At 49.2% G+C, this 27,127-nt stretch overlaps 1 protein-coding gene across 3 annotated transcripts in view; it reads left to right on the top strand.

The window, feature by feature from the left end:
• The window catches only part of LOC140395024 (anoctamin-8-like), a 172,031-nt gene that overhangs the window by 75,760 nt on the left and 69,144 nt on the right, over positions 1-27,127 (top strand). For all 3 annotated transcript variants that reach the window (XM_072482345.1, XM_072482344.1, XM_072482346.1), the window contains exons 7-12: positions 3,181-3,308; positions 4,235-4,396; positions 5,688-5,840; positions 10,188-10,314; positions 17,959-18,014; positions 25,587-25,661. In XM_072482345.1, the coding sequence (XP_072338446.1) occupies positions 3,181-3,308; positions 4,235-4,396; positions 5,688-5,840; positions 10,188-10,314; positions 17,959-18,014; positions 25,587-25,661 (701 nt within the window). The remainder of the gene's footprint in view (positions 1-3,180; positions 3,309-4,234; positions 4,397-5,687; positions 5,841-10,187; positions 10,315-17,958; positions 18,015-25,586; positions 25,662-27,127) is intronic.

Below are 27,127 nucleotides of genomic sequence, written 5' to 3' on the forward strand. Positions count from 1 at the left end.
TTGTGTAGAATCATAGAATCATAGACCCTGCACATCTTTGGGTTGTAGGGGTGAAACCCACGCAAACACGTGGAGAACATGCAAACTCCACACGGACACATCCCCCTCTACTAATTTATAGCCATTCAGATAACAATCTGCCTTCCCAATTTTGCTACCAAAGTGCATAACCTCACATTTAGCCCCGTCTGATCCTGCAACTATTTTCTAAGTACTCTACTTTAAACTCCTTGATAATGGATTTTAGAATTTTCCCCGCTATCGACGACACACTGACTGCTCTATCATCCCCTTTTTTCTCTCGACTTCACTTTTTCAATGATGGGGTGACATTAGCTGCCCTCCAATCTGTAAGAACTGTTCCAGAGTCTAAAGAATCCTGGAAGATGACCACCAATGCATCTGCTCTTTCCAGAGCTACTTCTTTAAGTACCCTGGGATGTAGGTTATAAGGCCCAGAGGATTTATCAGCCTTCAATCCCATCATTTTCCCCATCACAATTTCTCTGCGAATACTGATCTCCTTCAGTTCCTCCCTCTCACTAATCCCTGTGCTCCCCAACATTTCTCGTACCTTCTTTGGGTCCTCCTTTGTGAAGACAGAACCAAAGTATGTATTTAGTTGGTCAGCCATTACTTAGTTCCCCATAATACTCTCCCCTGTTTCTGACTGTAAGGGCATTTGTCTTCACCAATCTTTTTCTCTTCACATACCTATAGAAACTTTTAGAGTCACTTTTTATGTCCCCGCAAGCTTACTTTCGTACTTTATGTCCCCTTTTTCAGAAAATATTATTAAAAGTTTTTCCATTAGAACAAAACCGTATTACAATATAATACAAAACAGATGCTTCAAGTAATGATATAAAAGAACGCAATTAACGAACAAGAACACATCGAATCCAACCCCCACCCTCATATTGTACTAAACAAAACGCCTTGAACAGCTGATGGTAACTAACTCTTTAAAAAAGGAAATGAATGGCCGCCATCTTAGGTAGAACCCTTCTACCGACCCCCAAATGGTGTACCTAACTGTCTCCAAATGTAGAAACTCCAGGCCGAGGCAATGGGAGGAGTAGGAGACCTCCACACCAGCAGAATTCGCCTCCATAGCGAGGCAAAGGCGAGGAAATCCATCTTCACCCCCGTCAGCAGCAGTGGCGAGCCCCAGACACGGCAGCACGGTAGCATAGTGGTTAGCACAATTGCTTTACAGCTCCAGGGTCCCAGGTTCGATTCCCGGCTTAGGTCACTGTCTGTGCGGAGTCTGCACGTTCTCCCCGTGTGTTTCCTCTGGGTGCTCCGGTTTCCTCCCACAGTCCAAAGATGTGCAGGTTAGGTGGATTGGCCATGCTAAATTGCTCTTAGTGTCCAAAATTGCCCTTAGTGTTGGGTGGGGTTACTGGGTTATGGGGATCGGGTGGAGGTGTGGGCTTGGGTAGGGTGCTCTTTCCAAGAGCCGGTGTAGACTCATTGGGCCGAATGCCTCCTTCTGCACTGTAACTTCTATGATTCTATGATTCTACACAAAAATGGCCACCAGCAGACATGGCTTCACCCAGCCCGACATTAAGAATCTCTGACATGGTGTTAAAGAAAGTGACCAACAAGCTTAACAACGTGGGACACAACCAGGACATATGCATATGATTAGCCGGTCCGAAATAAAATAGGACATTAACTTGTTGTCTCTGGTAAAAAAAGGATTTAGGGAGATAAGTGGGGGGACACTGAAAAATAAATAAAGACCTCGGGATGACATTCATTTTAATAGTCTGGACCCTGCCCGCCAAGGACAGGGAACGTTATCCCATTTCAAATGTGACCCCTTTCACCAGACTAGCGTCATTTAATTTTCAGAGCGAAACCCAAACGTGGGCCACCCAGATTCCCAGATAACGCAGCTACATCTAGCCAGGTGAACATAGAACATTACCTTCGGCCCTCGATGTTGCGAAAAGGCAACAACACCAGATAGGCCCCCTCCCAGGGGGTTAACCGGAAAGTATTCGCTCTCCAAATTCAACCTATACCCAGAGAAGGAGCCAAAACTCCTAAGTAGCTTCATGATCTCATCCATGGTGGAAACTGGGTGCGTAATATAAAGAAGCAGATCATCTGTGTACAAAGACACCCTATGCTCCCTCCCTCCCCAACTTATCCCCTTCCACTTACTGGAGGATCATAACGCTATGGCCAGTAACTCATGACCACTACAATTAAACACATTCTCAACCAGACTTTAAACCCTTAAATTGCCAAATGTTCATCATCCAATATATCTAAAATCCTGCATTTGTCACAATACTATCTCTAATTCCCCTTGTAAGCCATGGTTTGACCAACTTTCCCGTTTTACCATTGCGCCAGACAGGAATAACCAATTGTTGCAGTTTACCCATGCAATCCTTGAATGTTTGCCATTGCCTATCCACTGTCATCCCTTTAAGTAACATTTCCCAGCCCATCATAGCCAAATCACAACTCAGATCAGTGTAGTTTCCTTTATTTAGATTCAGGACCTAGTCTCAGAATCAACTACGTCACTCTCACTCTCCATCTTAAACCATAGAATTCCTACAGTGCAGAAGGAGGCCATTCAGCCCATCGAATCTGCACCGATCCTCTGAAAGAGCACCCTACGTAGGCCCACTCACCCACACTATCACCGTAACTCCACCTAACCTGTACTTCTTTGGGCACTAAGGGGCAATTTTAGCATGACCAATCCACCTAACGTGAACATCTTTGGACTGTGGGAGGAAACCGGAGCACCCAGAGGAAACCCACGCAGACACGGGGAGAAAGTGCAAACTCCACACAGACAGTCACCCAAGGCTGGAATTGAACCCGGGTCCCTGGTGCTGTGAGGCAGCTGTGCTAACCACTGGGCCACCGTGCTGCCCAATCTTGATGAAAAATTCTCTTGCATTATGGTCGCTCATCCCCAAGGGACCTCGCACAACTAGATTGTCAGTGATTCCTTCCTCATTCCACAATAACAAGCCTGGAATGGCCTGTTCTCTGGTTGGTTGATCAACGTACTGATCTTGAAAACCATTGTGTAGACACTCCAGTGCACTAGGAGTCTAGGCCCTTTGCCAAGGTCTTTGTTGTGCCTCTCAACTCCTGTGTATTTTAAGCTGATGAATCTGTCTTCTCTTTCTTCTGCTGCAGATGAGATCTGTGAATATTTTGGGGTTAAAATCGCGATGTATTTCTCCTGGCTCGGATACTACACATGGTGCATGATTTACCCAGCTGTGATAGGCCTCGGACTCTGGACATTTACAGAGTCTGACCAGGTAGAGTTTGCAATGAATGGTTTGACCTCACGTACAAAGGCCAGAAGTCACTCCTGAATTTCTATTGAAGCGAGTATACGATGGAAGTGTACCCTTTGCACACCAAGGTTATAGGATAATTGGGGAAGCTGTATCGCCAAACAGCTGTATTCTCAGTGAAGGATTTGGTATAAAGCTTTATTCCTATTCAGCGATCGTTCTTATTTGCCACTGCCCTTTGGGCACCCACCGCAGCTCAGTGGATAGCATTTTCACCTCTGACCCCTGGAGGTTATGGGTTCAAGTCCTGCTCCCGAGACTTGAACACAAATTCCATCGAACCCCAGGTACTAGTACTGAGCCCCGGAAAGAGCCATCAAGCCTGTGCCAGCTTCCTGCGGTGACCCTGTGGGTTCAACTGCTCACCCAATATTTCCTTTTGAAATCATTGATTGTCTTTGCTACCACCACCCGCAAAGACAATAATTTCCAGCTTGTTAACACTTGCAGTGTGAAAAGGTCCTTCTTCACAGCCCCCCTGCAACTCCTGCACAAAACCTTAAAACTCTGTCCCCCAGAGTCCATGTACCATTTGCTAATGTGAAGAGGCTTTCTTCGTTTGCCTTAACGAAACCTGTCGTAGTCTTGCCTTTTGAAAGAGACATTCAACCAAAGTGCGACCCCCACTCTTTGAAAGATGCCTAAGATCCTATGGCCCTATTTGAAAGAAGAGCTCTGGCTAATCAATCAATATCTCAAAAAAAATTGAGTCATTTATCATTGTTTTTTATGGGATGTTGCTGTGCGCAAATCAGCTGCTGCGTTTCCCACATTACGACGGTGCCTATCCTACGCTTCAAGAGTATGTCATTGGCTATAAAGCACTTTGGGATGTCCTGAGGTCATGTCAACGTGCTATATAAATGCAAGTTTTCTTTCTTTAACAGACCAGCCGTGATGTGATCTGTGTGGCTTTTGCCCTGTTTAATGTTGTGTGGACCACCTTGTTTCTGGAAGGTTGGAAGCGTCAGAGTGCGGAGCTTGCTTACAGATGGGGCACGTTAGACCGGCCAGCAGAGCTTATCGAGGAGCCCAGGACCCAGTTCAGGGTGAGCGGTGACGCAAACATCTGGGGGTTGGTGAGGAACACGCGGTTGGGAGGCGGGGAATTCGCCCCCAGGGCTATGTTCATACACGTGGTACAAAGTACATCAATGTAGAATCGAAAACATAAACTACAGAGAATTTACAACACAGAAACAGGCCATTTGGCCCTACTCGTCTATGCTGGTGTCTACACTCCCCACAAGCCTTCTCCCAACCTCTCTTCATCTCACCCTATCTTTTATTCCCTTCTCCTTCACGTGTTTATTCAGCTTCCCTTATAATGTATCAATTCCATTCACATCAACCGCTCCCTCTGGTAGCAAGTTCCACAATCTCACCACGCTCCGGATAAAGAAGGTTCTTCTGAATTCCTAATCACATTTGTTAGTGCCTATTTTATGTTTTAAGCCTCTAATTCTCTTTAAGTTGTATTAACCTCGACTAAAGATGGTTTTGCCCCATTTATAACCTGCTGCCATGTAGATATTGAGGGCAAATAAACCCAACTCAGGGCTCATTAACCTCCGAACTCTGTTCCTGAACGTTTCTGTGCTGAAGTGGTTCAAGAGGTGATGATATGCCCATTGAGCCAGTGGTTCACACAAAGGAGATTCAGACCGAGCATAAGCATCAGCACTGGGCAGTTGTATGGCCCATGTCTGTGCTGTAAAATTCTATCAAAGGAACCTACCCCTTCGTACGGATTGTAATCATGTGTGGCCCAAACCGTTGACTTGAAGAAGAGCAAGTTCTCACCGGTGAACTGTCCAAAATGTCTCAAACAACATCAGCGAAAACCAGATTATCTAGCCTTATTTCATTACTGTTTGTGGGAGCTTCCTTTGCGCAAGCTGGCTGCTGTTGTTCCTGCGTTATGTCATTGCCCTGTAAGGCGCTTTGCGCTGTCCTGGGGTAAAAGACTTTGAAATGGAAGCTTTTTTACGGTGGCAGAGGTGCCTGAATTAGGGAAGTGTTCTACTGCTGCCATGAATGTTCCTCACCTTGACAAGCATTCATGAGGGGTTGGTTTAGCTCAGTGGGCTAGGTTTGTGATGCAGAATAAGGCTAGCAGCGCGGGTTCAATTCCCGTACCAGATGAGGATTCTGAATTCTCCCTCGGTGTACCCAAACAGGCGCCGGAATGTGGCGACTAGGGGATTTTCACCATAACTTCATTGCAGTGTTAATGTAAGCCTACTTGTGACAATAAAGATTATTTATGTTTTAGTTTTAAGTTATCCCACCATTTGTTGTACAATATTTTTAATGCTTCTCATCCCTCTTTCCTGGCAGGGTGTTAAGCGAGTTAGCCCAGTTACAGGTTGCGAGGACTTCTATTACCCGCCTTGGAAACGGAGGTTGTTCCAATATTTTGTCAGTCTTCCAGTGTGTCTCTTCTGCCTCTGCGTGGTCTTCCTGATCATGTTAATCTGCTTTGAACTGCAGGTCAGTAGCAGGCACGTGTTGAGGCTCTTCTGTCGAAACATTGTGATGAACCATCAGTGTGGTTGTGTACAACATCGGCACAGAATGATTGTAATGATGCCGCTGAGTGTAAGCAGCTGCTTTAGAAAAATGTAATGGCAAATCTCAACAGCGAGGTACTGACTGAGTCTACATTCCAAAGGACATTCTGGGCGGGATTTTCCCATGGGCGCGATCCTCCGGCCATGATGGGCCAGAAAAAAGCTGGGAGACCCCGACCCCGGGATCTACCCGTCTCGCCACATGTTACCAGATTCAACGCAATCTCGCACGACCTTGTGATGTAAATCCCGCCCATTGTGGGCGAGATCACGTCTTGGCAAATCTGCATTTTAGAGAGGGACAGTTAGCCTGACTCTCATGTGCAGATTCCTGAGGTACCTGAGGCTTTGGGATTCAACACCTTTACCTCAGAGACCTCGTGGGAGAGTTGTTCAGTACTGGTCTCCACAAATAGGGGGGGGGGGGTCACCCAGGGGGTCGGAGGGTCTCCCAACCCAGGGGGTCGGAGGGTCTCCCAGGGGGTCGGAGGCCCCCAGATGCATGCCCTTTGGGCAGGGTGATACTCCGGCAGTGTCACATGGGTGCCAGCTTGGCACTGCCAAGGTGCCCAGCTGGCATGGGCACTGCCAGGGAGACAAGCTGGCATTTTCTGTGCAAGTGTGATTAGGCCTGGGGTGCCCTGCATGGAATGGATGTTGGAGGGGGTGGGGACCTTCCCGTAGTGCATTCGGGCCGGGGGGGGGGGGGGTAGGTCAGCATCACTCTGGGGGCCTCGGAGATCGGGATGCCATTTAAAAACAGGGCGATGTGCGGCCTTGGCCATGCATTCCCATTCAGGCCCCTTACACAACGCCAGTCACGTTGAAACGCCATGTGTTTCTCATCACTGCGAGAGCCGGGAAACACGCAGCTAAACTTGCTCGCTCAGGGACTTTGTTCCGTTTTGGGAGAATCGTGCTCCACATTTTTTGACAGTTTCGGTTCCGATGAGAAAGCCGGGGCGAATCCTGCTGGCGCCAACGGCGGTAAAACTCACCGTATATTCAACCTTTTTAACAACATTATTTTCTCCTCGTAAATCACACAGCTTGCCCCTGATTCGCCCATCCCAGGAAAATTCCATCTTTGTAACCAGCTCCTTTTAAATGGGGGGAAGGTGGGATCAGGGTATTGAACTTGATGATCAGCTATGATCATAATGAATGGCAGAGCAGACTCGAAGGGCCGAATGGCCTCCACCAGCTTCTATGGCTGAGGGCATGACCTCCATGGCTGAGGGCATGACCTCCATGGCTGAGGGCATGAGCTCCATGGCTGAGGGCATGACCTCCATGGCTGAGGGCATGACCTCCATGGCTGAGGGCATGAGCTCCATGGCTGAGTGCATGACCTCCATGGCTGAGGGCATGACCTCCATGGCTGAGGGCATGACCTTCATGGCTGAGGGCATGACCTCCATGGCTGAGGGCATGACCTCCATGGCTGAGGGCATGACCTCCATGGGTGCAGGGCTCCAGCTACATGGTGCAGGCACTGGTGGGAATCCACAAATGTCTGTGCCGGAGGATGACGGAGCTTCTGGACCTCACTCCAACTGCCCCTCTATCCCATGGCAGAGCCCAGGAGCCCCTGGGCATCTGAAGGGAAGGGCATCAGCAGGAGTGCAGCCTGGGGCCTTCCACCCAGGAGACCCTAGAGGTGTTCAGCCCATCTGACACACCTCCCTCGCTGTGAGCGAAATGCCTCTAGCGCACTGCAACACCTGTGCTGCGCATGACCCTCAAGGTCCTGGCCCCACAGAGGGCGCCTGCCAAGGTCATCTCAGGCAACAGGGTGTGGAAGTCAGCAGACCACCTCAACCCCAGCTGTGGATCCTGGGGATACACCCAGACATAGTGGGAGAGTGAAGAAGACTAAGAAACAATGGGCACTTAGTGGGCACAGGTGAACCTAGAGAAATGTCACTACTGTAAGAATTAGATGTCATTAAATTTTGTTCACCCTTAAAGAGCATCCACGCTATCATGTCATTACTACAGGGTTCATTGGTTCTAGACTTTGGGGGCATAAGGGACATTTAGATCCAGCAGTGCCTTTAACTTAGTTTAGTTTTTCCCATTTTTGCCACATCTGGCCTTATCTGCTGGTACTCTTACGTTTGTACTCCTTCTTGCCACACTCTGGTTATCGTAATCCAAATTGCTACCCTGCTCTAGTATCTTGTTGTAACCCTTTGTGTTACTGCAGCTCAGCTCACATGACCCCTTCCCTCCCACCATTTAGTTTAAAGCCCTCTCAACCACTTTAGTTTTACAACTCTCTGAAATGAAATTAAAATCGCTTATTGTCACAAGTAAGCTTCAAATGAAGTTACTGTGAAAAGCCCCTAGTCACCACATTCTGGCGCCTGTTCGGGGAGGCTGGTATGGGAATTGAACCCGCGCTGCTGGCCTGCCTTGGTCTGCTATCAAAGCCAGCGATTTAGCCCTGTGCTAAACCAGCCCACTGGCCCCAGAGCGAGCAGGTGAAACCTGTCCAATGGCACAGCTCCCATTTTCCTCAGCGCTGGAGCCAGTGCCCCCTGAATCAAAACCCATTTTGCCCACACCAATCTTTGAGCCACGCATTCATTTCTCCAATCTTATTTACCCTACCCCACCCCAATTGGCTCATAGCCCGGGTAATAATCCAGAGATTATTACCTTTGAGGTTCTGCTTTTAATTTGGCTTTAGCTGCTCATAATTCCTAAGCAGAACCTCATTCCGAGTCCTGTTTATGTCATTGGTGCCAACGTGGACCATGACAACTGGATCCTTTCTTTCCATTACAAGTTCCTCTTCAGCTCCAGGCAGATGTCCTGAATCCTGGCACAGGGCAACAGTCTGGTCTTTCTTTCTTGGCTATACTGTCCCTTACTACCACTACATTCCCTTTAACTATCACCCCCTCAATTGATTGGCCTCCTGTACCATGCTATCATGGTCATCCACCCTTCAGCTCTCCACCTTCATCCCCACAAGCTGCAATGATGTCAAACCTATTGGGACAATCCTAAGGGTTGAGGCTCCTCCATGTCTACCTCTTCAATCCCCTTACCTGCCTCACTTGCAGCCACACTCACCTGCCCCTGACCACTGACCAAATCAAAAGGTCCTAACCAAAGGGGTGTGACATCCTCCTGGAACAAAGTGTCCAGGTAACTTCCCCTTGCCTGATGTATCGCATTGTCTATATCCTGGCCTCCAACCCATGACTCTGAGACGAAGCTCCTCAAGCCACTAACACTTACTACTGTTTGCCCTAGATCACACTTGCCGTTTAAGAATTCCCACATTGTGCAGTTGCAACACATCACCTGCCCTGCCATTTTTATTATAATTTAATTAATTATTATTTTCTTCATTCATTTATAATTAATAAACCCGACTACTCCCAAAGAGCACTGCTTTTGCAAGTACGCCTTGCTACTACTAATAAAAGCTTACAATTACTATTAAATTACCAGAGTTTTGAAAGATTAACGATAGAAATACTCAGCAAACAATCACTCAGCTGCTTCTTTCCTCCATCTTTTCACCTAATTCCCTGACCCACCAAATTCCCACCTTCACACTCTGTGACTAGCTGCTGTGTTCACGCTTAATTACCAGGACCCCATGGCATTATTCAAAGAAGAGCAGGGGAGGCCTATTTCTATCCCTCAACCGCCATCACTTAACTCAGATTAACATGTTTAATGGCAGACGTTTGCCCGTACCAGCCTCCCCAAACAGGCGCCGGAATGTGGCGACTAGGAGCTTTTTCACAGTAACTTCATTTGAAGCCTACTTGTGACAATAAGCGATTTTCATTTCATTTCATTGTTGAGTTGCTGTCTGAGTGGCCGACAGGGCAGCACAGTAGCACAGTGGTTTGCACTGTTGCTTCACAGCGCCAGGGTCCCAGGTTCGATTCCCGGCTTGGGTCACTGCCTGTGTGGAGTCTGCACGTTCTCCCTGTGTCTGCGCGGGTTTCCTCCGGGTGCTCCGGTTACTTCCCACAAGTCCTGAAAGACGTGGTGTTAGATGAATTGGACATTCTGACTTCTCCCACTGTGTATCCAGACAGGCGCCGGAGTCTGGCGACTAGGGGATTTTCACAGTAACTTCATTGCAGTGTTAATGTAAGCCTACAAATAATAATAATAAAGATTATTATTACATAACAACACCTCAATGATAATCCATGGCGGCAGCGCCAATACAAAGAGCTGTTTTTTACACATCTCGTTTGTTCATAAAGTTCTTTCTGCTTCATTTTTTTAGGAATTTGTGTCAAGTATTAAAGAATTGCCACGGATAGTCACCTATTTTCCTAAAGTCCTTTTGGCTGTGGTGGTTACAATTCTTGACGATGTTTACAAGAAAATTGCCTACTGGTTAAATGACATGGGTATGTACCAATTACGTCTTCCCCTCCAAGTGGTTGGAAGGGGGGGGGGACTCCTGTGATGGGCCAAGTGGGCCACTCACAAACTCCCAAGGGTTTATTTTTCTCAGCTACTCTTCATTTCGCCAAGGACTTCAGCAATGTGGTGGGACTGAAAATAACTGGGATTGTTCTCCCTGGGGCAGAGAACGTTAAAGGAAGATTTACGAGAGGTGTTCAAAATCAAGAGGGCTTTCAACAGAATGAATAAGGAGAAAGTGTTTCGAGTGGCAAAGGGATCAGTAACCAGAGGACAGAGATTTATGGGCAGCACGATAGCACAGTGGTTAGCACAGTTGCTTCGCAGCTCCAGGGTCCCAGGTTCGATTCCCGGCTTGGGCCACTGTCTGTGCGTGGTTTGCACGTTCTCCCCGTGTCTGCGTGGGTTTCCTCCGGGTGCTCCGGTTTCCTCCCACTGTCCAAAGATGAAATGAAATGAAAATCGCTTATTGTCACAAGTAGGCTTCAAATGAAGTTACTGTGAAAAGACCCTAGTCGCCACATTCCGGCGCCTGTTCGGGAGGTTGTTACGGGAATTGAACCGAGCTGCTGGCCTGCGTTGGGTCTGCTTTCAAAGTCAGCGATTTAGCTCTGTGCTAAGGTTAGGTGGATTGGCCGTGCTAAATTGCCCCTAGTGTCCAAAAAAGGTTACGTGGATAGGGTGGAGGTGAGGGGATAGAGTGAAGGCTTAGCTAGAGTGCTCTTTCCAAGGGCCGGTGCAGACTCAATGGGCCGAATAGCCTCTTTCTGCACTGTAAATTCTATGATTCGCTGATGATGACTGGCAAAAAAAAAAAGAGAATGCAAAATGCTGAAATATATTCTACTCAGCGAATCTGATTGGATTGGATATATCTGCAAAAAGGAAAAATGTACAGGCAATGCGGGAGGGGGAGGAGGAACGATTGGAGGAATTTCTTCACTCAGAGAGTGGTGAATCTTTGGAATTTTCTACCCGAGAGGGTTGTGGATGCTCCGTCTTTGGGAATATTCAAGGCTGAGATTGGCAGGTTTTTGATCTCTCGAGGTGGCACAGTGGTTAGCACTGCTGCCTCACAGCGCCAGGGGCAAGGGTTCAATTCCAACCTCGGGTGACTGTGTGGAGTTTGCTCGTTCTCCCCGTGTGTGTGCGTGGGTTTCCTCCGGGTGCTCCGGTTTCCCCCAACAGTCCAAAGATGTGCGGGTTAGGTGGATTGGCCATGATAAATTGCCCTTAGTGTCCAGGGATGTGCCGCTTAGTTCGGGTTACGGGGTCTAGGGAAGGGGAGTGGCATAGGTAGGTGCTGTTTTGGAGGGTCAGTGCAGACTCGATGGGCTGCAGGGATTCTATGAATGAAGAGCTTTGGGGACAGGGCAGAAAGGCGGAGCCGGTAACCGTGATCTTATTGAATGGCTGAGCAAGCTCGAGGGGCCAAATGGCCAACTCCTGCTCCCAATTCATGTGTTCTTTTGTTTATTTGTAGACGGCTCTTTCAAGTAGAGTAATGGGCCAAATGGGTTCCTGCGTGCTTCAGTATTCCCAGATTGGGGATACTGATGTTACCCTGCACTTTCTGCCAGCTGAAGAGTTCCGGCTTCCAACAACTTTTAATTAGCAGCAGAAGCAATCGTGAAAACTGAGACACGATCCCCCACACTTTGTTAATTTTAACTTTGAGAGGGCAGCACGGTGGCGCAGTGGGTTAGCACTGTTGCCCCACGGCGCCGAAGTCCCAGGTTCGATTCCGGCTCTGGGTCACTGTCCGTGTGGAGTTTGCACATTCTCCTCGTGTTTGCGTGGGTTTCGCCCCCACAAAGATGTGCAGGGTAGGTGGATTGGCCGCGCTAAATTGTCCCTTAATTGGAAAAAATTAATTGGATACACAAAAATTTTTTTTTTTAACTTTGAGGTTGATAGAATTTTGCTATCAAAAGATATATTTAAAAATAAATAAATTTAGAGTGCCCAATTCATTTTTTCCGATTACAGGGCAATTTAGCGCGGCCAATCCACCTACCCTGCCCAACTAGACGGGACTTGTGGAATTTTACAGCTCCCTGCCTCTCTACATTGAAAATCCAGTGTTACTCCCAGGAAAAATGGCAAAGCAGTTTCCCCATCAGCCATTATTGCTTGCACCAGGTTGTTGCTGGACTTAATAAGTTAAGTTATATGTTGTAGGTCCATGCCACTGAAGTAATCTTTCCACCAAGGTTTGTCTATCATCTATCTCCCAGTCAGATATCCCATAGAAAAGCTTCCTCTACACTAGTGTTCGCCAATGAAATTCGCTGAAGAGCCACAGGTGTTGCTATGTGACTCTGCGTTTTAACCCACAGGTGTATATATTTCACATCTATAGGCTGGAAGAATGCCACTCCATTGACCTCGAGCTGGAGTCTCCTGTCGCAGGGCAGACGCAACCGGAGAATCCCGCCCTATATGTTTACGTGACATTCGTGACTCATTGGGTATTGCTCTCGCCTTCGAGTCAGAAGGTTGTGGGTTCAAGACCCACTCTGGAGATTTGAACACAAATCTCTACGCTGGGACAAAGCAGTGCTGCACTGAGGGAGTGCTGCACTACCGGAGATGCTGGGCGGGGTTTCCCGTGCAGCCTGCCGTGCGTTTCGTAGCGGCAGGGACAGCACTCCATTGGCAGACGGCAACATCTTCTGCTCCCGCCGTTGTCAATGGGGTTTCCCATCAAATGAACCTTTCGCCGTTGGGAAACCCATAGCGGGGTGCATCGTCGGCAGGACCAGTAGATCCCGCCAGCGTGAATGGCAGGAAAATTGAGACCGCTGCCGTTCAGGTGAGGCAGTAAACTGAGGTCCTATCTGCTCTCCAAGGTGGAAGTAAAGATCCCATGTTATTGTCTAAAGAAGAGTCGGGAAGTTCTCCCTGTCACTGAATTGGATTGGATTGAATTTGTTTATTGTTTTGCGTGCAGCTCAGACAGATCATTCCGTATATGAAATGAAAATACATAATAGGGCAAACATAAAATATACAATGTAAATACATAGACACAGGCATCTGGTGAAGCATACAGGAGTGTAGTACTACTCAGTAGAGAAGATGTGTGAAGAGACCAGATCAGTCCATAAGAGGGTCATTTAGGAGTCTGGTAACAGCGGGGAACAAGCTGTTTTTGAGTCTGTTCGTGCGTGTTCTCAGACTTTTATATCTCCTGCCCGATGGAAGAAGTTGGAAGAGTGAGTAAGCCGGGTGGGAGGGGTCTTTGATTATGCTGCCTGCTTTCCCAAGACAGCGGGAGGTGTAGATGGAGTCAACGGATGGGAGATGTGTTTGTGTGATGGACTGGGCGGTGTTCACGGCTCTCTGTAGTTTCTTACGGTCTTGGGCCACGCAGTTGCCATACCAGGCTGTGATGCAGTCAGATAGGATGCCTTCTATGGTGCATGTGTAAAAATTGGTAAGAGTCAATGTGGACATGCTGGATTTCCTTAGTTTCCTGAGAAAGTATAGGCGCTGTTGTGCTTTCTTCGTCGTAGCGTTGACGTGGGTGGACCAGGACAGATTGTTGGTGGTGTGCACATCTTGGAATTTGAAGCTGTCCACCATCGCCCCCATTGATGTGGACAGGGGTGTGTACAGTACTTTGCTTCCTGAAGTCAATTTTTGCGGTCCAGTAAGAGACTATTTGGCCCATCCTCTCTGCACTGATTCTCCGAATGAACAACTCATCTAGTACCATTCCCCTGGCTTCTTCCCTGCAGGTTCTTTCTTTTGGATAACTATCTAATTCCATTTTGAATGCTTTGGCTGAATCTGCCTCCACCACAATCTAAGGCGGTACATTCCAGATGTGCTACGCTAAAAAGTTTTTCTCATATCACTTTTGTTTCTTTTGCTAATTGCTTTAAAGCTGTGCCCTCTCATTCCCGATCTTTTGATCGGTTTCTCCCTATCTCTGTCCGGACCCCTCCTAATTTTGAATACCTCTCTCAAAACTGCCCAAAGCCACCTTCTCTCAAAGGAAACCAGTCTTAACTTCTCCAATCTATCTTCATAACGGAAGTTCCTCATCCTTGGAACCATGTCCGTGAATCTTTTCTGCACTCTGTCTAATGCCTTCACATCCTTCCTCAAGTGTGGTGCCCAGAGCTAAACACAATACTCTCGCTGAGGCTGGACTAATAACCTATAAAATTCAACATAACTTCCCTGTTCTAGTACTCCATACCCCTATTAATATGCCCTGTTCTGTCCAATGTTTATCTCTCAATCAACATCATTAAAACAGATTATCTGATCGTTTATCACATTGCTGTTTGTGGGATCTTGCTGTGTGCAAATTGGCTGTCACATTTTCTACAATACAACAGTCACCATACTGAGGACGTCCGGTTGCGGCTATGCGGAGCTAAGTCGCACGTTCGGCAGCTCCCGTCAGAAACGGACTTTTGGGCTCTTTTTAGGGGCCCTAGCGGCATTTGTTCGACGGTTCCCAGTGTGGGAAGGTGACAGTACAGTTCCCCCGGCACTGTATGGGTTGGACCAGGAGTGGAGCGGTCAAAAAAGTGATTTTGGTGCAGCAAAAAGTGCGAGGGAGGAGAAGCAAGATGGCGGCGGGTGGAGACCAGGCAGCGTGGGCGCAGTGGTCGCAGGAGCAGCAGGAATTCCTCAAGCACTGCTTTGCGGACCTGAAGGCAGAGCTGCTGGAGCCGATGAAGGCGTCGATTGACAAGCTGGTCGTGACCCAGAAGGCCCAAGGGGCGGCGATCCGGGAAGTGCGGCAAAAGGCCTCGGAGAATGAGGGTGAGATCTTGGGCCTGGCGGTGAAGGTGGAGGCGCACGAGGTGCTGCCCAAGAAGTGACAGGAGACGTTTGAGGATGTGGAAAATCGGTCAAGGAGGAAGAATCTTCGGATTCTGGGTCTCCCGGAGGGAGTGGAGGGGTCGGATGCCGGGGCATACGTGGTCACGATGCTTAACACGCTGATGGGCATGGGAGCTTTCCCGAGGTCCATGTAGCTGGATGGGGCTCACCGAGTCCTGGCAAGGAGGCCCAAGGCCAACGAGCCTCCGCGGGCGGTACTGGTGCGGTTCCACCGCTTGGTGGACAGGGAGTGTGTCCTGAGATGGGCCAAAAAGGAACGGAGCAGCAGGTGGGAGAACACAGAGATCCGAATATATCAGGACTGGAGCGAGGAGGTGGCCAAGAAGAGGGCCGGCTACAACCGGGCTAAGGTGGTTCTGCATCGGAAGGGGGTGACATTCTGGATGCTGCAGCCGGCGCGATTGTGGGTCACGTTTCAGGGCCGGCACCATTACTTTGAGACGCCGGAGGAGGCATGGACTTTTATCCGAACTGAATAGTTGGACTCGAACTGAGGGTTTGTTGGGAGGGGGTCCCTAGGGGGGTTACTGTGTTTTGGGGGATGTTCTGTTCTGTTTTCTTTGGTGCTGGGTGGGGTTGGGCGAAATGGTTCGAAGTGGGGGCTGTGTGGGAGTGTGTGTGGCGGTTGTTGGAAGGATGGGGCCCCGCGGGGAGGGGGGGGGGGGGGGGGGGGGAGTTGGAGGCCCGGGGGGTCCTCCAACTTTTATTGAGGATTAGAAGGCTAAATTATGAAAGCCCAGGGTCCTCGGTGCCGTGAGGCGGCAGTGCTAACCACTGCGTTACCCCCAAAAAATCCACAAAAAGGTTAAGATCACAAACGCAAAAAAAAGATCACAAACGCACATACAATGCCGACCTGAGATTTAATATCACATGACCAATCCAATAGCTCAAAACTAAGCAATCATGAGGCGCTGCGTATCATTGACAAGCAAAATTGTATTCCACCACAGCCCGTTACCTCCCAGCCTGGCATATTCCTCAGTCACCATCGTCGATGCACAAACATTACTGGTAACTAGTTTCACTCTGGAACCCCACTCTCTAACCCAAGTTATCAATTCAAAACCAATTCAAACCAATTTTTCAACTTCCCAGATTCCCAACCGGTAGAGTCACCCCCCCACCCCCACACACATACCCCTTCAGTTCCCACTTTCCTGGATGATAGCACAGTGGTTAGCACTGTTGCTTCACAGCACCAGGGTCCCAGTCCCAGGTTCGAGTCCCGGCTGGGGCCACTGTCTGTGTGGAGTCTGCACGTTCTCTCCGTGTCTGCGTGGGTTTCCTCCGGCTGCTCCGGTTTCCTCCCACAAGCCCCGAAAGACATGCCTGTTAGATGAATTGGACATTCTGAATTCTCCCCCCGTGTTCCCGAACAAGCGCCGGAGTGTGGCGACTGGGGGATTTTCACAGCAACTTCATTGCAGTGTTGATATAAGCCTACTTGTGACACTAATAAAGATTATTATTATTGAGGATTAGAAGGCTAAATTATGAGAGCAGGTTGCACAATCTTGACTCGCCTTCCCTTGTGTAAGAATGATTAAGTGATGATCTGCCTGAGGCGTTTAAGATGATTAAAGGATTTGAGAGGGGTTGACAGAGAGGAACCATTTCCTCTGTTGGGGCAGTGCGGTGGTGGGGGAGTCGAAAACAAGGGGCAAGAACTATTGAGTTCACAGAAGCAGCAGCCACAGTGCAAGCATTAGGGAATAAAAGGTTTATTTCCAGAGATATGAAAAGACTATGTACGCAGGTCCCGGAAGGGACTATGGCCCTGGCTCACACTCGGGCTGGATTTATATACTCTGATTTCCTCTCCCGCTGATAAGGCGGCTCCGCTCCACAGCGGGGAAGCTCGTATTCCACGAGACTCACGGGGAGCCTAATGGGGCCAGCCTCGTGGGTCCGTGTGTGTTACAACAAGAACCTTAAAGCTGGAGGCAGGCTATCCAGGGGTGGTGCCAGGAAGCACCTCTTCACAGGAAGGCTAGTGGAATTCTGGAACTCTCTCCCGGAAAAGGGGGCAATTGGATCTTTCACGCCTGAGATGGACAGATTTTTGTTGATAAATGGAGTTGAGGTGCACATTAACCATGTGGATAGTGCAACAAACTGGAGGGGCTGAATGGCCTGCTTCTGTCCCTGCATTACGGAGGACTCCGTCTCGGCTGCACCCAAACAAATCTTTTGGAGTAATAACTTTTAATGGTTGGGGAGAATTTTGGTGAGCTTGGGGGATGTTCCTGATCTGCTGCAACCCGTACAGGGGTGTGCAGCAGCTTGTTACATCTGAGCAACCTAGTAACAGCTCAATAATCGTGGGCAGCACGGTGGCGTAGTGGGTTAGCACGGCGGCGAGGTCCCAGGTTCGATCCCGGCTCTGGGTCACTGTCCGTGTGGTGTTTGCACATCCTCCCCGTGTTTGCGTGGGTTTCGCCCCCACAACGCAAAAATGTGCAGGGTAGGTGGATTGGCCACGCTAAATTGCCCCTTAATTGGAAAAAATGAATTGGGTACTCTAAATTTTATTTTTGAAACAAGCTCAATAATCCAGGGGTTTTTAGTTGCCCGAATACCTGAATGAAAATATGGTCAGTCAGTACAGGGTCAGCAGTGAGCTTGTGAGAAACACGAGGGTTCACACAGCACCCCAATTCCTATCAGCCTCACTGCTGATTGCTTTCTAACCGTTATGGGAGGTTTCAGTGTCCTAACAATGTGTCTGAATCACCTTTCTCTGTATTTCCTTCTTGCAGAGAACTACCGCTTACAGAGTGCCTATGAGAAACACCTCATCATTAAACTAGTTTTGGTAAGTATTCTTTCGGGTGGGGCATTAAACTGAATTTCCATCTATCGTAGAGTCAGTTGCAGCACAAAAGGAGTCCATTTGGCCCATCAATTCCATGCCAGTATCTCAGAGAACAATCCAATCAGTCCCGCACCCCCCGCCCCTGTCACCTATCCCCGTAACCCTGTGAGTTTGTTTCCTTCAATTACCCACCCAACTTCCTTTTGAAGTCATTGATTGTCTCTGTCTCCATCATCATGGGCAGTGAGTTCCAGGTCATTATCACTCCCTGTGGAAAAAAGTTATTTCTTACACCCCCCTCCCCCAGTACCTCTTACCCAACATTATAAATCTGTCTCCCTGAGCCCTTCTATAATCAGATAATCCTTAGAAGACAGATCTGTAGAATCCCTACAGAGAAGTAGGAGGCCATTCGGCCCATCAAGTCTGCACCGACCCTCGGAAAGAGCACCGTTTCTCCATTCCTAGGTAGGGTAGGAATGGAAAAACTTTTCCCAAGGACGGCACGGTGGCACTGGTTAGCGCTGCTGCCTCACAGCTCCAGGGACCCGGGTTCAATTTTGGCCTCTGGTGACTGTCTCATTGGAGTTTGCAAGTGCTCACCATGTCTTCTGCGTGTGTTTCCTCCGGGTGTTCCGGTTTCCAATCACAGTCCAAAGATGTGACGGTTAGGTGGGACTATGGGGATAGGGTTAGGGACTGGGCGTAGGTACGGTGCTCTTTCAGAAGGTCGGTGCGGACCTGATGGGCCGAATGGCCTCCTACGTCTCTGTAGGGATTCTATAGATCTGTCTTCTAAGGATTAGCTGAATCAGGGAGGTGGGGCAATAGTGCCATGGTGCATTCTCCATGGCAATGCTTTGACCAATCAGACTCAGCTTGCCACCCAATCTACACTCTTTTCACATGCAGTATGAATTGTTTCTCCATTTGAAATTTTGAAATCTTGTGTCTGTCCTGATGAGTGCAAGACAAAAAGCTTCATTTGCATGTTTCTTTTTGCAGTAATACTCAAGTTCTGTACTGTCAAGTGATTATTCCATAAGCCTCAATATTTTTAACCACCCTTTTATGTAGTACCTTGTCAAACACTTTTTGAAAATCCATATAGACAACATCAACCACATTCCCTTCATCGACCTTCTCTGTTACTTCATCAAAAATTCTATTAGTCAAACATGACCTGTATTTTACAAACCCGCGCTGGCTCTACTTAATTAACTCAAACCTCTCCAAATGCTGCGACATGCCTCCATATTTCTTTCCCTGATTACAGATTTCAAATCCTTTCCCACCACTGATGTTAAACTAACCGGCCTATAGTTGCTAGGACTGTCCTTACGCCCCCTCTTGGGTTTGCACCAACAGCGATCCAGGGCCGGGATCGAACCCGGGTCCTCGGCGGCATGAGGCAGCAGTGCTGACCACTGCGCCACCATGCTGCCCTTCCTGAGTCATTCCTGCCATGCCAGGTGGATGTAGAAGATCACATTTCGCTGTTTTGAAGAAGAATACGGGAGGTTTCCCTGCCCTACCCCCACAACCACCCCCCTCGACTGCCCTCGTCACCCCTACCCAGCCCTGCCACCCTCACCCAGCCCTGCCACCCTCACCCAGCCCCGCCACCCTCACCTAGCCACTGCCAGTGTTCTGGGGCCAATTTTAATCTCTTAACCAACATCACTAAAGAAAACCATATGATCTGGTTATGTGCCTCCATCCCCTCACAAGAAGGCTGGTTCAGTAGAGCCTTTCCATTGCCAGAACCACTTGTAAGAGTGTCACAATGTCGCCCCTCCCAATTTTTGAGTGCGGTCCTTTTGCCTCGCCTTCATTCCCATCCCCCACTGGCGAGACGCTGAACCCCTCTCCCCTCCAGAATTCAGATCAGCTGGGATCCCAATCCCCCTTTCCCTCGCCAACACTTGGAAAATTGTCTGCCCCTCTGGGGGACTTTGGATAAGTGTGAGGTGTCAGGAGGTATAGCATCTTGGATCCGCTGACATCAGCACGACTCAGCCTTGCTTCAGAGAAGGGCTGGGCAAAAGGGGAAGGAGGAGGGGGAAATATTGGGGGCAAATTCTAAGTCATTGAGCTAAAAGGTGAAAAAGCTTTGGTCAGGTCCTTGTTGGCACAGCTGGAAGTTGCTTCTTGGGGTTAAATTTAGAAGCCATGATATTTGAGATTCAGTCAGGCACACAAGCTCAGTCCAATAGCAGAACACTAGCTGAACCCTGCCCCCCTCCAACAGCTAGATGTGTATCTGTTTCCTTTGCACTTCCAAGCTCAGTCTTAGAGTGCTGGGTCCACACTTACTTAAGTGAAGATCCCGTTACCCTTTCCCCTCAAATAGTGATGGAATTTGCATCTGTGTCTGTGCCTGCGATGCTCCCACACGGTGATGGGACACCCATGTGTGGTCTACCCTCATGGTCAGAGCTGTGCGCATCTCTGCTTGATGAACGTGTAACTCCTTTCCCCTCCAATCCTTTGCCTCAGTCTTAACCTCACAACGGCACCAACTGCACGTGTGCAGAATGTCTTCGCTCCTACACCCATCCACAATGTGGTTGCTTCATTGTCACTGATTCACCAGTGGGTTTGTACAATAGGTTGGTGCTCATCACCGTTGGGGCCTTTGGCCCAAACCCTATTCACGAGTTGGAGACGTGCAGGCAGCAGTCTCAATTGGATTTGAACCTTGAGTTCAGAGCTGAAAACTTTGTATAGAATCCACAGAGAAACTGGACCTTTCTTACCTTCAGAATGGAGTGTTGTAGTGCTCTCATCCCCAACCTCTCACCTGTCACCCTTCATAAACTTTAGCTCATGCAAAACTCTGCTGCCCTGTATCTGAACTCTCTCTATAATCCCATTGCATTAAAAACCGTCAAGATGATCACTTGCATAAACCACAACAGCTTACATATATATTCCTGAAAAAGAGAGACGTCGGAGCATCAAGAGTCATGCTGCCTGGTTTAAATTCCAAACAACGCTCGGCAGTTAACTGTCAATGGTCATCAACTAGTGCATTCTCCGTGGCTATACCTCTACCAATCAGCACTTACTTTCCATGCAGTATAGATTGTTGTTTTCCCCTTATTTTATTTTTTTTTAACTTTAGAATACCCAATTATTTTTTTCCAATTCAGGGCAATTTAGCGTGGCCAATCCACCTACCCTGCACATCTTTGGGTTGTGGGAGGCGAAACCCATGAAAACACGGGGAGAATGTGCAAACTCCACACGGACAGTGACCCAGAGCTGGGATCGAATCTGGGACCTCGGCGCCATGAGGCAGCAGTGCTATCCCTGCGCCACTGTGCTGCACCCGTTGTTTTCCCCTTATACTGTGAATTATCCTGTTGAGTGCAAGTCGAAAAACTTCAGTATGTATCTTGTTGGCAGCAATACTGAAGTTATGTACTACCAAACAACCATTTGCATTTATATCACAACTTTGTGGTAGGAACTCCACCCAAGGCACTTCCTAGAAATGTTATCAAACAAAATCTGACACTGCGCTGAATAAGGAGATTTTAGGATGGGTGACCAAAAGCTTAGTTGAAGTTATGTTTTATGGAGCATCTTAAAGGAGGAGAGAGAGAAGCAGAAAGGTGTAGCGAGGGAATTCCAGAACTTGAGCTCCAGGCAGCTGAAGGTGTGGCTATCAGTGCCAGAGAAGTGGAAATCTGGGGTGCGAAAGGTGCCAGAATTAGAGGAGTGCAGAGATCTTGGAGGGTTATGGGGCCGGAGGAGATTACAGAAATAGAGAGGGGCAAACTGGCCATGGAGGGATTTGAACATGAGGTCGATAATATTAAAATCAAGGAATTGCACTGGGGGCACATGGGTGATGGGCGGATGGGATTTGGTGTGGGTTAGGACAGAGGCAGCAAGGTTTTGGATGATCTATGGGTTACAGAGGGTAGAAGGTGTGAGGCATGTCGGGATTCCATTGGAATGGTTGAGCCTTGAGTTAATAAAGTCCACAAGGCAAGAGAGACCAATAAGTATTCATCCTGGTCCAAAAAGCATTGTCTATTCTCAACGGGCCTGTTACGACACCCTGGGCTAAGGTGCGGTCAGTTCTAGCGGTCAGCTCTTGACCTGGAGTCACAGCACAAGTGAATTAACCAATAATTCTTAGACAAATACCCAAAGTCTTTGGCCCTTGGCTGCCTAATAATTACAGTCACCTGGTTTGTAAATGCAAACACAATTACTGTTTATTTATAAGAAGAACTATAGTGAAATATGCAGCAAGTGCAATTGGTAAACTATTGATACCTTATTACCATTTTAGCTTGCCCCCACCCTCCACACACACACACATAAGACAGACAAACACAGAGGGGGAAAGGGGGGAAATTTCATAAGTAAAGGGAAAATAGAGGGCAGGATTCTCCGCGAACTGGTGGGGCGGGCCGAGAAGTGGCGTGAACCACTCCGGCGTCGGTCCGCCCCGAAGGTGCGGCGTCCTCCGCACCTTCAGGGGCTAGGCCAGTGCCGGAGTGTTTGGTGCCGTGTCAGCCGGTGCGGAAGGGCTTGGCGCCACGCGAACCGGCGCTGAAGGGCCTCCGCCGGCCGGTGCGAGTTGGCGCATGCGCAGGAGCGCCAGCGTATGCTGCCATTATCCCAGTGCATGCGCAGGGGGGTTCTTCTCCGCACCGGCCATGGCGGAGGTTGACAGCGGCCGGTGCGGAGGGAAAGAGTGCCCCCACGGCACAGGCCTACCCGCGGATCGGTGGGCCCCGATCGCGGGCCAGGCCACCGTGAGGGCACCCCCCGGGGCCAGATCCCCCCGCTCTTCCCCCCCCCCCCCCCCCGAGGACTCTGCAGGCTGCCCGTAGAGCCAGGTCCCGCCGGTAAGGACCTGTTGTGATTTACGCCGGCGGGACCCGCTGAAAACGGGCAGCCACTCGGCCCATCACGGGCCGGAGAATCGCCGGGGGGCCGCAGGTAGCGGCCGCCGACTGGCGCTCCGCGATTCCCACCCCCACCAAAACCCCAGCGCTGGAGAATTCGGCGGGGGCGGGATTCACGCCGCCCCCCAGCGATTCTCCGACCCGGCGGGGTTCGGAGAATCCCGCCAGAGTCTTTGTTTCGGATAGTGGTTTCTAGCATCTTGCTGCACTTGAAACTTCACTTTCAGTTCAAGGTTTTACTGCAGATTCATTGAGGTTTCTGTAGTTTCAGAAATACCGCACTCACAGCCTTTTTGGAGAGAGAGAGGGAGAGCAAGTTCTTGTCTTTGTTTGCAGCCTGTAATGGTTCCCCTGTAAATTCATTAATTCAAGTTCTCTGCAGCTTCAGGATTCCAGCACTCACAGCCTTTCTGGAGATGGAGAGAAAGCAGGATCTTGTCTTTCTGTGTCAAAGACTTAACTGCTCCCTCAGGTCTCTGAAAGCCATCCCACTGGGATAGGATCCAATCACCACCTGGTACTGGGCAGAGTACAGCCTTTTGGCCAATTCTTTGGCCACCAGCCAATCAATGAAATCTATATCTCTCTCTGGTGCCGACAAGTCTTGAGCTCCTTTTCAAACCAGCAGAGACTAGCAGAGTGTTCTCTCCTGTAACTTCTGAATTACTCAGTCTCTCTGCAGTTTGACATAAAGACACATGTCCATTAATCATCCATGGATCAAAAATAACAACAGCAAAATAAAAGAAAGGGGAAATAAGGCACTAAACAGCCCTTACACGGCTCCTTCTGTGCTGAGTAATTCTGGGATTCTATCTCGATCAGGGGAATGAGGAAACCCTTTTGTTGAATTCAATCCAAGCCTTATGACCAAGTTACTGTAGGGATCCAAAGCTCTCCACCCCTCCCACCCCACAGATAATCTAACTCCTCACCCGCCCCATCAGACACCTAATTCACTCCTCCAGGTGTTTCTTCTTTAGGAGGTTAATCTTGGATTGGTGCAGACTCTGGGACCAGGTGGGTAGAAAAATCGGCCTGCTCGAACTGTGCCCCTTGACCAGGCTTGTGATTGTCTTGACTGGTCACTCTTGTCTTGGCTTGGAATGCCCACCCCATTGTACCCGAGCCTGAATTTTTAGGATGGGGGGGAGGGGGGGGCTTGGCCCCACCATCCGAAGAGTCGGCAGGGAACACATCCCTACCGGCTCCAATTGCCCCAGTGCCACATTACGCTCTAACAAATGTTAATTGGCATAAGGCAGGACTTTTGGTGAGTTTCTCCAGGTACAGCTCTGGAGTGGCCAGAAGAGGAACTGCAGGGAGCTGCCTGGAACGAGGTCCTGGGCCCCAGGGGACAGGTAAGTGGCAGGGGTCCCAGGGCAGGGAGGGTAGGGGACATTTGGAGGGTCGCGGGTGGGAGGTGGTCAGGGTCTCGGAGGATAGGTCGGAGTGGGGGTCCAGAAGTCAACAGGCCTCAAGGGGAGCGTGCTCCCTGTCAGAAGGGGGTCTTCAAACAGAGCACGTCCCCCTCCTCCAAATCCCCACTTCCTGTCCGAGATAGAACTTAAATTTTCCTCCGGCCTGCTCCCCTCAATTGGCAAACACATGCCAGCCTACAAATTGAAGCTGGGCTGGGAAAAGGCCTTTGAGGGCGTCAATTAGGGAAAGGACAGGTTTCACCTCCAAGGCTCTGCCCCGCCCCAGTACTGAACCATTGGTGGGAATCTAGAAACAGACCCGCCCATTGCATAAAACTCTGGCCCTGATTACTGTGAGCCGTGAGTCACTGTGGCTCAGTGGGTAGCACTGAGGTAGAAATTTGTGGATTCAAGTTGCACTCTGGAGACTTCAGTCCAAATTCCAGGCTGACACTCCTATGCTGCACTGTCAGAGGTACATTAAACCGAGGCTTCACCTGCCCCCTCAGAGTGGAAGTGAAAGGTGGCAAGGTACTAGTTGGAAGAAGGCAGGAGGGATTTCCCCGGTGACCTGGGACCAATCATTGTCCCTCAATCACAAAAACAGATGGCCGACGTCACATTGCTGTTGCGGGATCTTGCTGTGTGCCGATTAGCTGTTGCGTTTCCTACGCTACAACAGTGACTCCTCTTCAAAAGAGTATTTCATTGGCTGTAAAGCTCTTTGTGATGTCCTGAGGTCATGAAAGGCGCTATATAAATGCAAACCTTTCTTGTACATCTGTACTAGCTGGTATATTTCTCCACAAGGGAGACTGTGGCACTGAGGCACAGTGGTTAGCACTGCTGCCTCACCGCGTCATGGACTCGGGTTCAATTCCAGCCTCGGGGGACTGTCTGCGTGGAGTTTGCATTTTCTCCCTGTGTCTGCGTGGGTTTCCTCCAGGTGCTCCGGGTTCCTTCACAAGTCCAAAGATGTGCAGGTTAGGTGGATTGGCCATGCTAAGTTGCCCCTTGGTGTCCAGGGATGTACAGGTTAGATAACGGGGTAGTGGGGCCTGGGTGGGGTGCTCGTTCAGATGGTCAGTGCATATTCGATGGGCCGAATGGCCTCCTTCTGAACTGTAGGTAGTCGATGATTCTATAATCTGCTGCGTTAATGTGACCCTCTTGAGACGTCATCAGAAATGAGCCTAACCCTTCATTTTCTTTCTTCCCAGTTCCAGTTTGTAAATTCGTATCTTACTCTTTTCTACATTGGATTCTACCTCAAAGATATGGAGCGCCTCAAAGAGGTAAGAGCTCATTCCTCCCTGTATGTGCTGCACAGCTCCATTCTCTGATAGACCTGGGCGTGATGGGCTGAATAGCCTTTTTCTGTCAGGGTCTGTGACAAGCAGAGATGTATTGTGGTTTGGGGTCTGCAATTACTGGGCTCCTTTGCAAGATCGTTGTTGAATTGATCCTTTCCTGACTGGAGACGGTTGCAAGTCGCAGCCGTTTCCGGTCTCCCTTTATTTCACTTGTGTTTTCATTTGACATTTTCTTTCCTCTCTCCTCCGCAGATGTTGATAGTCTTCTCCCTGTCCAAAAGCCTTATCCGTCAGCTAAAAGATGCCCTCCTCCCGTACATTGTCCTCAAAATCTATCTCCTCCTCATCTTCAAACGCAACATGGCGACCAGGGTCCACATTGTCTGCTTTCGATGGTTTCAATGCCAAGTACAAACAGGGCTTGGCTTGCTGATGCATGCTTTGCAATAAGGGGGAAAAGGGCAGAGTTCAATCTCGGCAAAACCATTGGCTCGATCGTGGAGGTTTTCTTGACCTAGATCATTACTTTGGGTCGGTTTCTGAAGAGCTTGATCTGTTCTGCTGAAGGCTTGAAATCTGCCTCAGAATCATCATCTTCCCCACAAAAAACTATTTGTCCAAAGCAACTTTCTGGGGAACTGAGTGGCTTTTCCGGCCACTGGGAAGCCAGTTAGACTCATGCACAGGAATTAAGTTAGCTTTCATTTTTCTTATTTATGCCATAAGTTTTTTTCATATTTTTTTTCTATTTTTGCCCCACCTTGGAGACGAGCGCGATTTAGCGCAATAATTCACAGGCCAATGGCCTACTTCTGTTGTTCCTTTTGTGTCTGCACTCCTGTCCTGGAGCATGATGTGGAACAGTAAAAGGTGAGGTGGGGTTTGGGGCAGGGTCCGGCGGTTGCTGATAACTGTTAGTCCAATGCACCGGGGAGTTTTAAAGCTCCCAAAGCCCACACAGATCGGACACGAGTATCCCACTAGATATCAACACAAAATCCAGATCCAAAATTCCGCCCACTGTCACTGGGTCACTGCGAAACAGGTTCGCGCAACGGACCTCGTGACACAGAGGTGGGAATGGTCAGTCAATGGAACCCGTACCCCAGTGAGAGTCAGTGGGTGTGGGACCCGTACCCCAGTGAGAGTCAGTGTGTGTGGAACCCTTACCCCAGTGAGAGTCAGTGTGTGTGGAACCCATACCCCAGTGAGAGTCAGTGTGTGTGGGACCCGTACCCCAGTGAGAGTCAGAGTGTGTGGTACCCGTACCCCAGTGAGTCAGTGTGTGTGGAACCCGTACCCCAGTGAGAGTCAGTGTGTGTGGAACCCGTACCACAGTGAGTGTCAGTGTCTGTGGTACCCGTACCCCAGTGAGAGTCAGTATGTGTGGAACCCGTACCCCAGTGAGAGTCAGTGTGTGTGGAACCCGTACCCCAGTGAGAGTCAGT

Source organism: Scyliorhinus torazame, chromosome 18, assembly GCF_047496885.1.
Source record: "Scyliorhinus torazame isolate Kashiwa2021f chromosome 18, sScyTor2.1, whole genome shotgun sequence".
Taxonomy (NCBI): domain Eukaryota; kingdom Metazoa; phylum Chordata; class Chondrichthyes; order Carcharhiniformes; family Scyliorhinidae; genus Scyliorhinus; species Scyliorhinus torazame.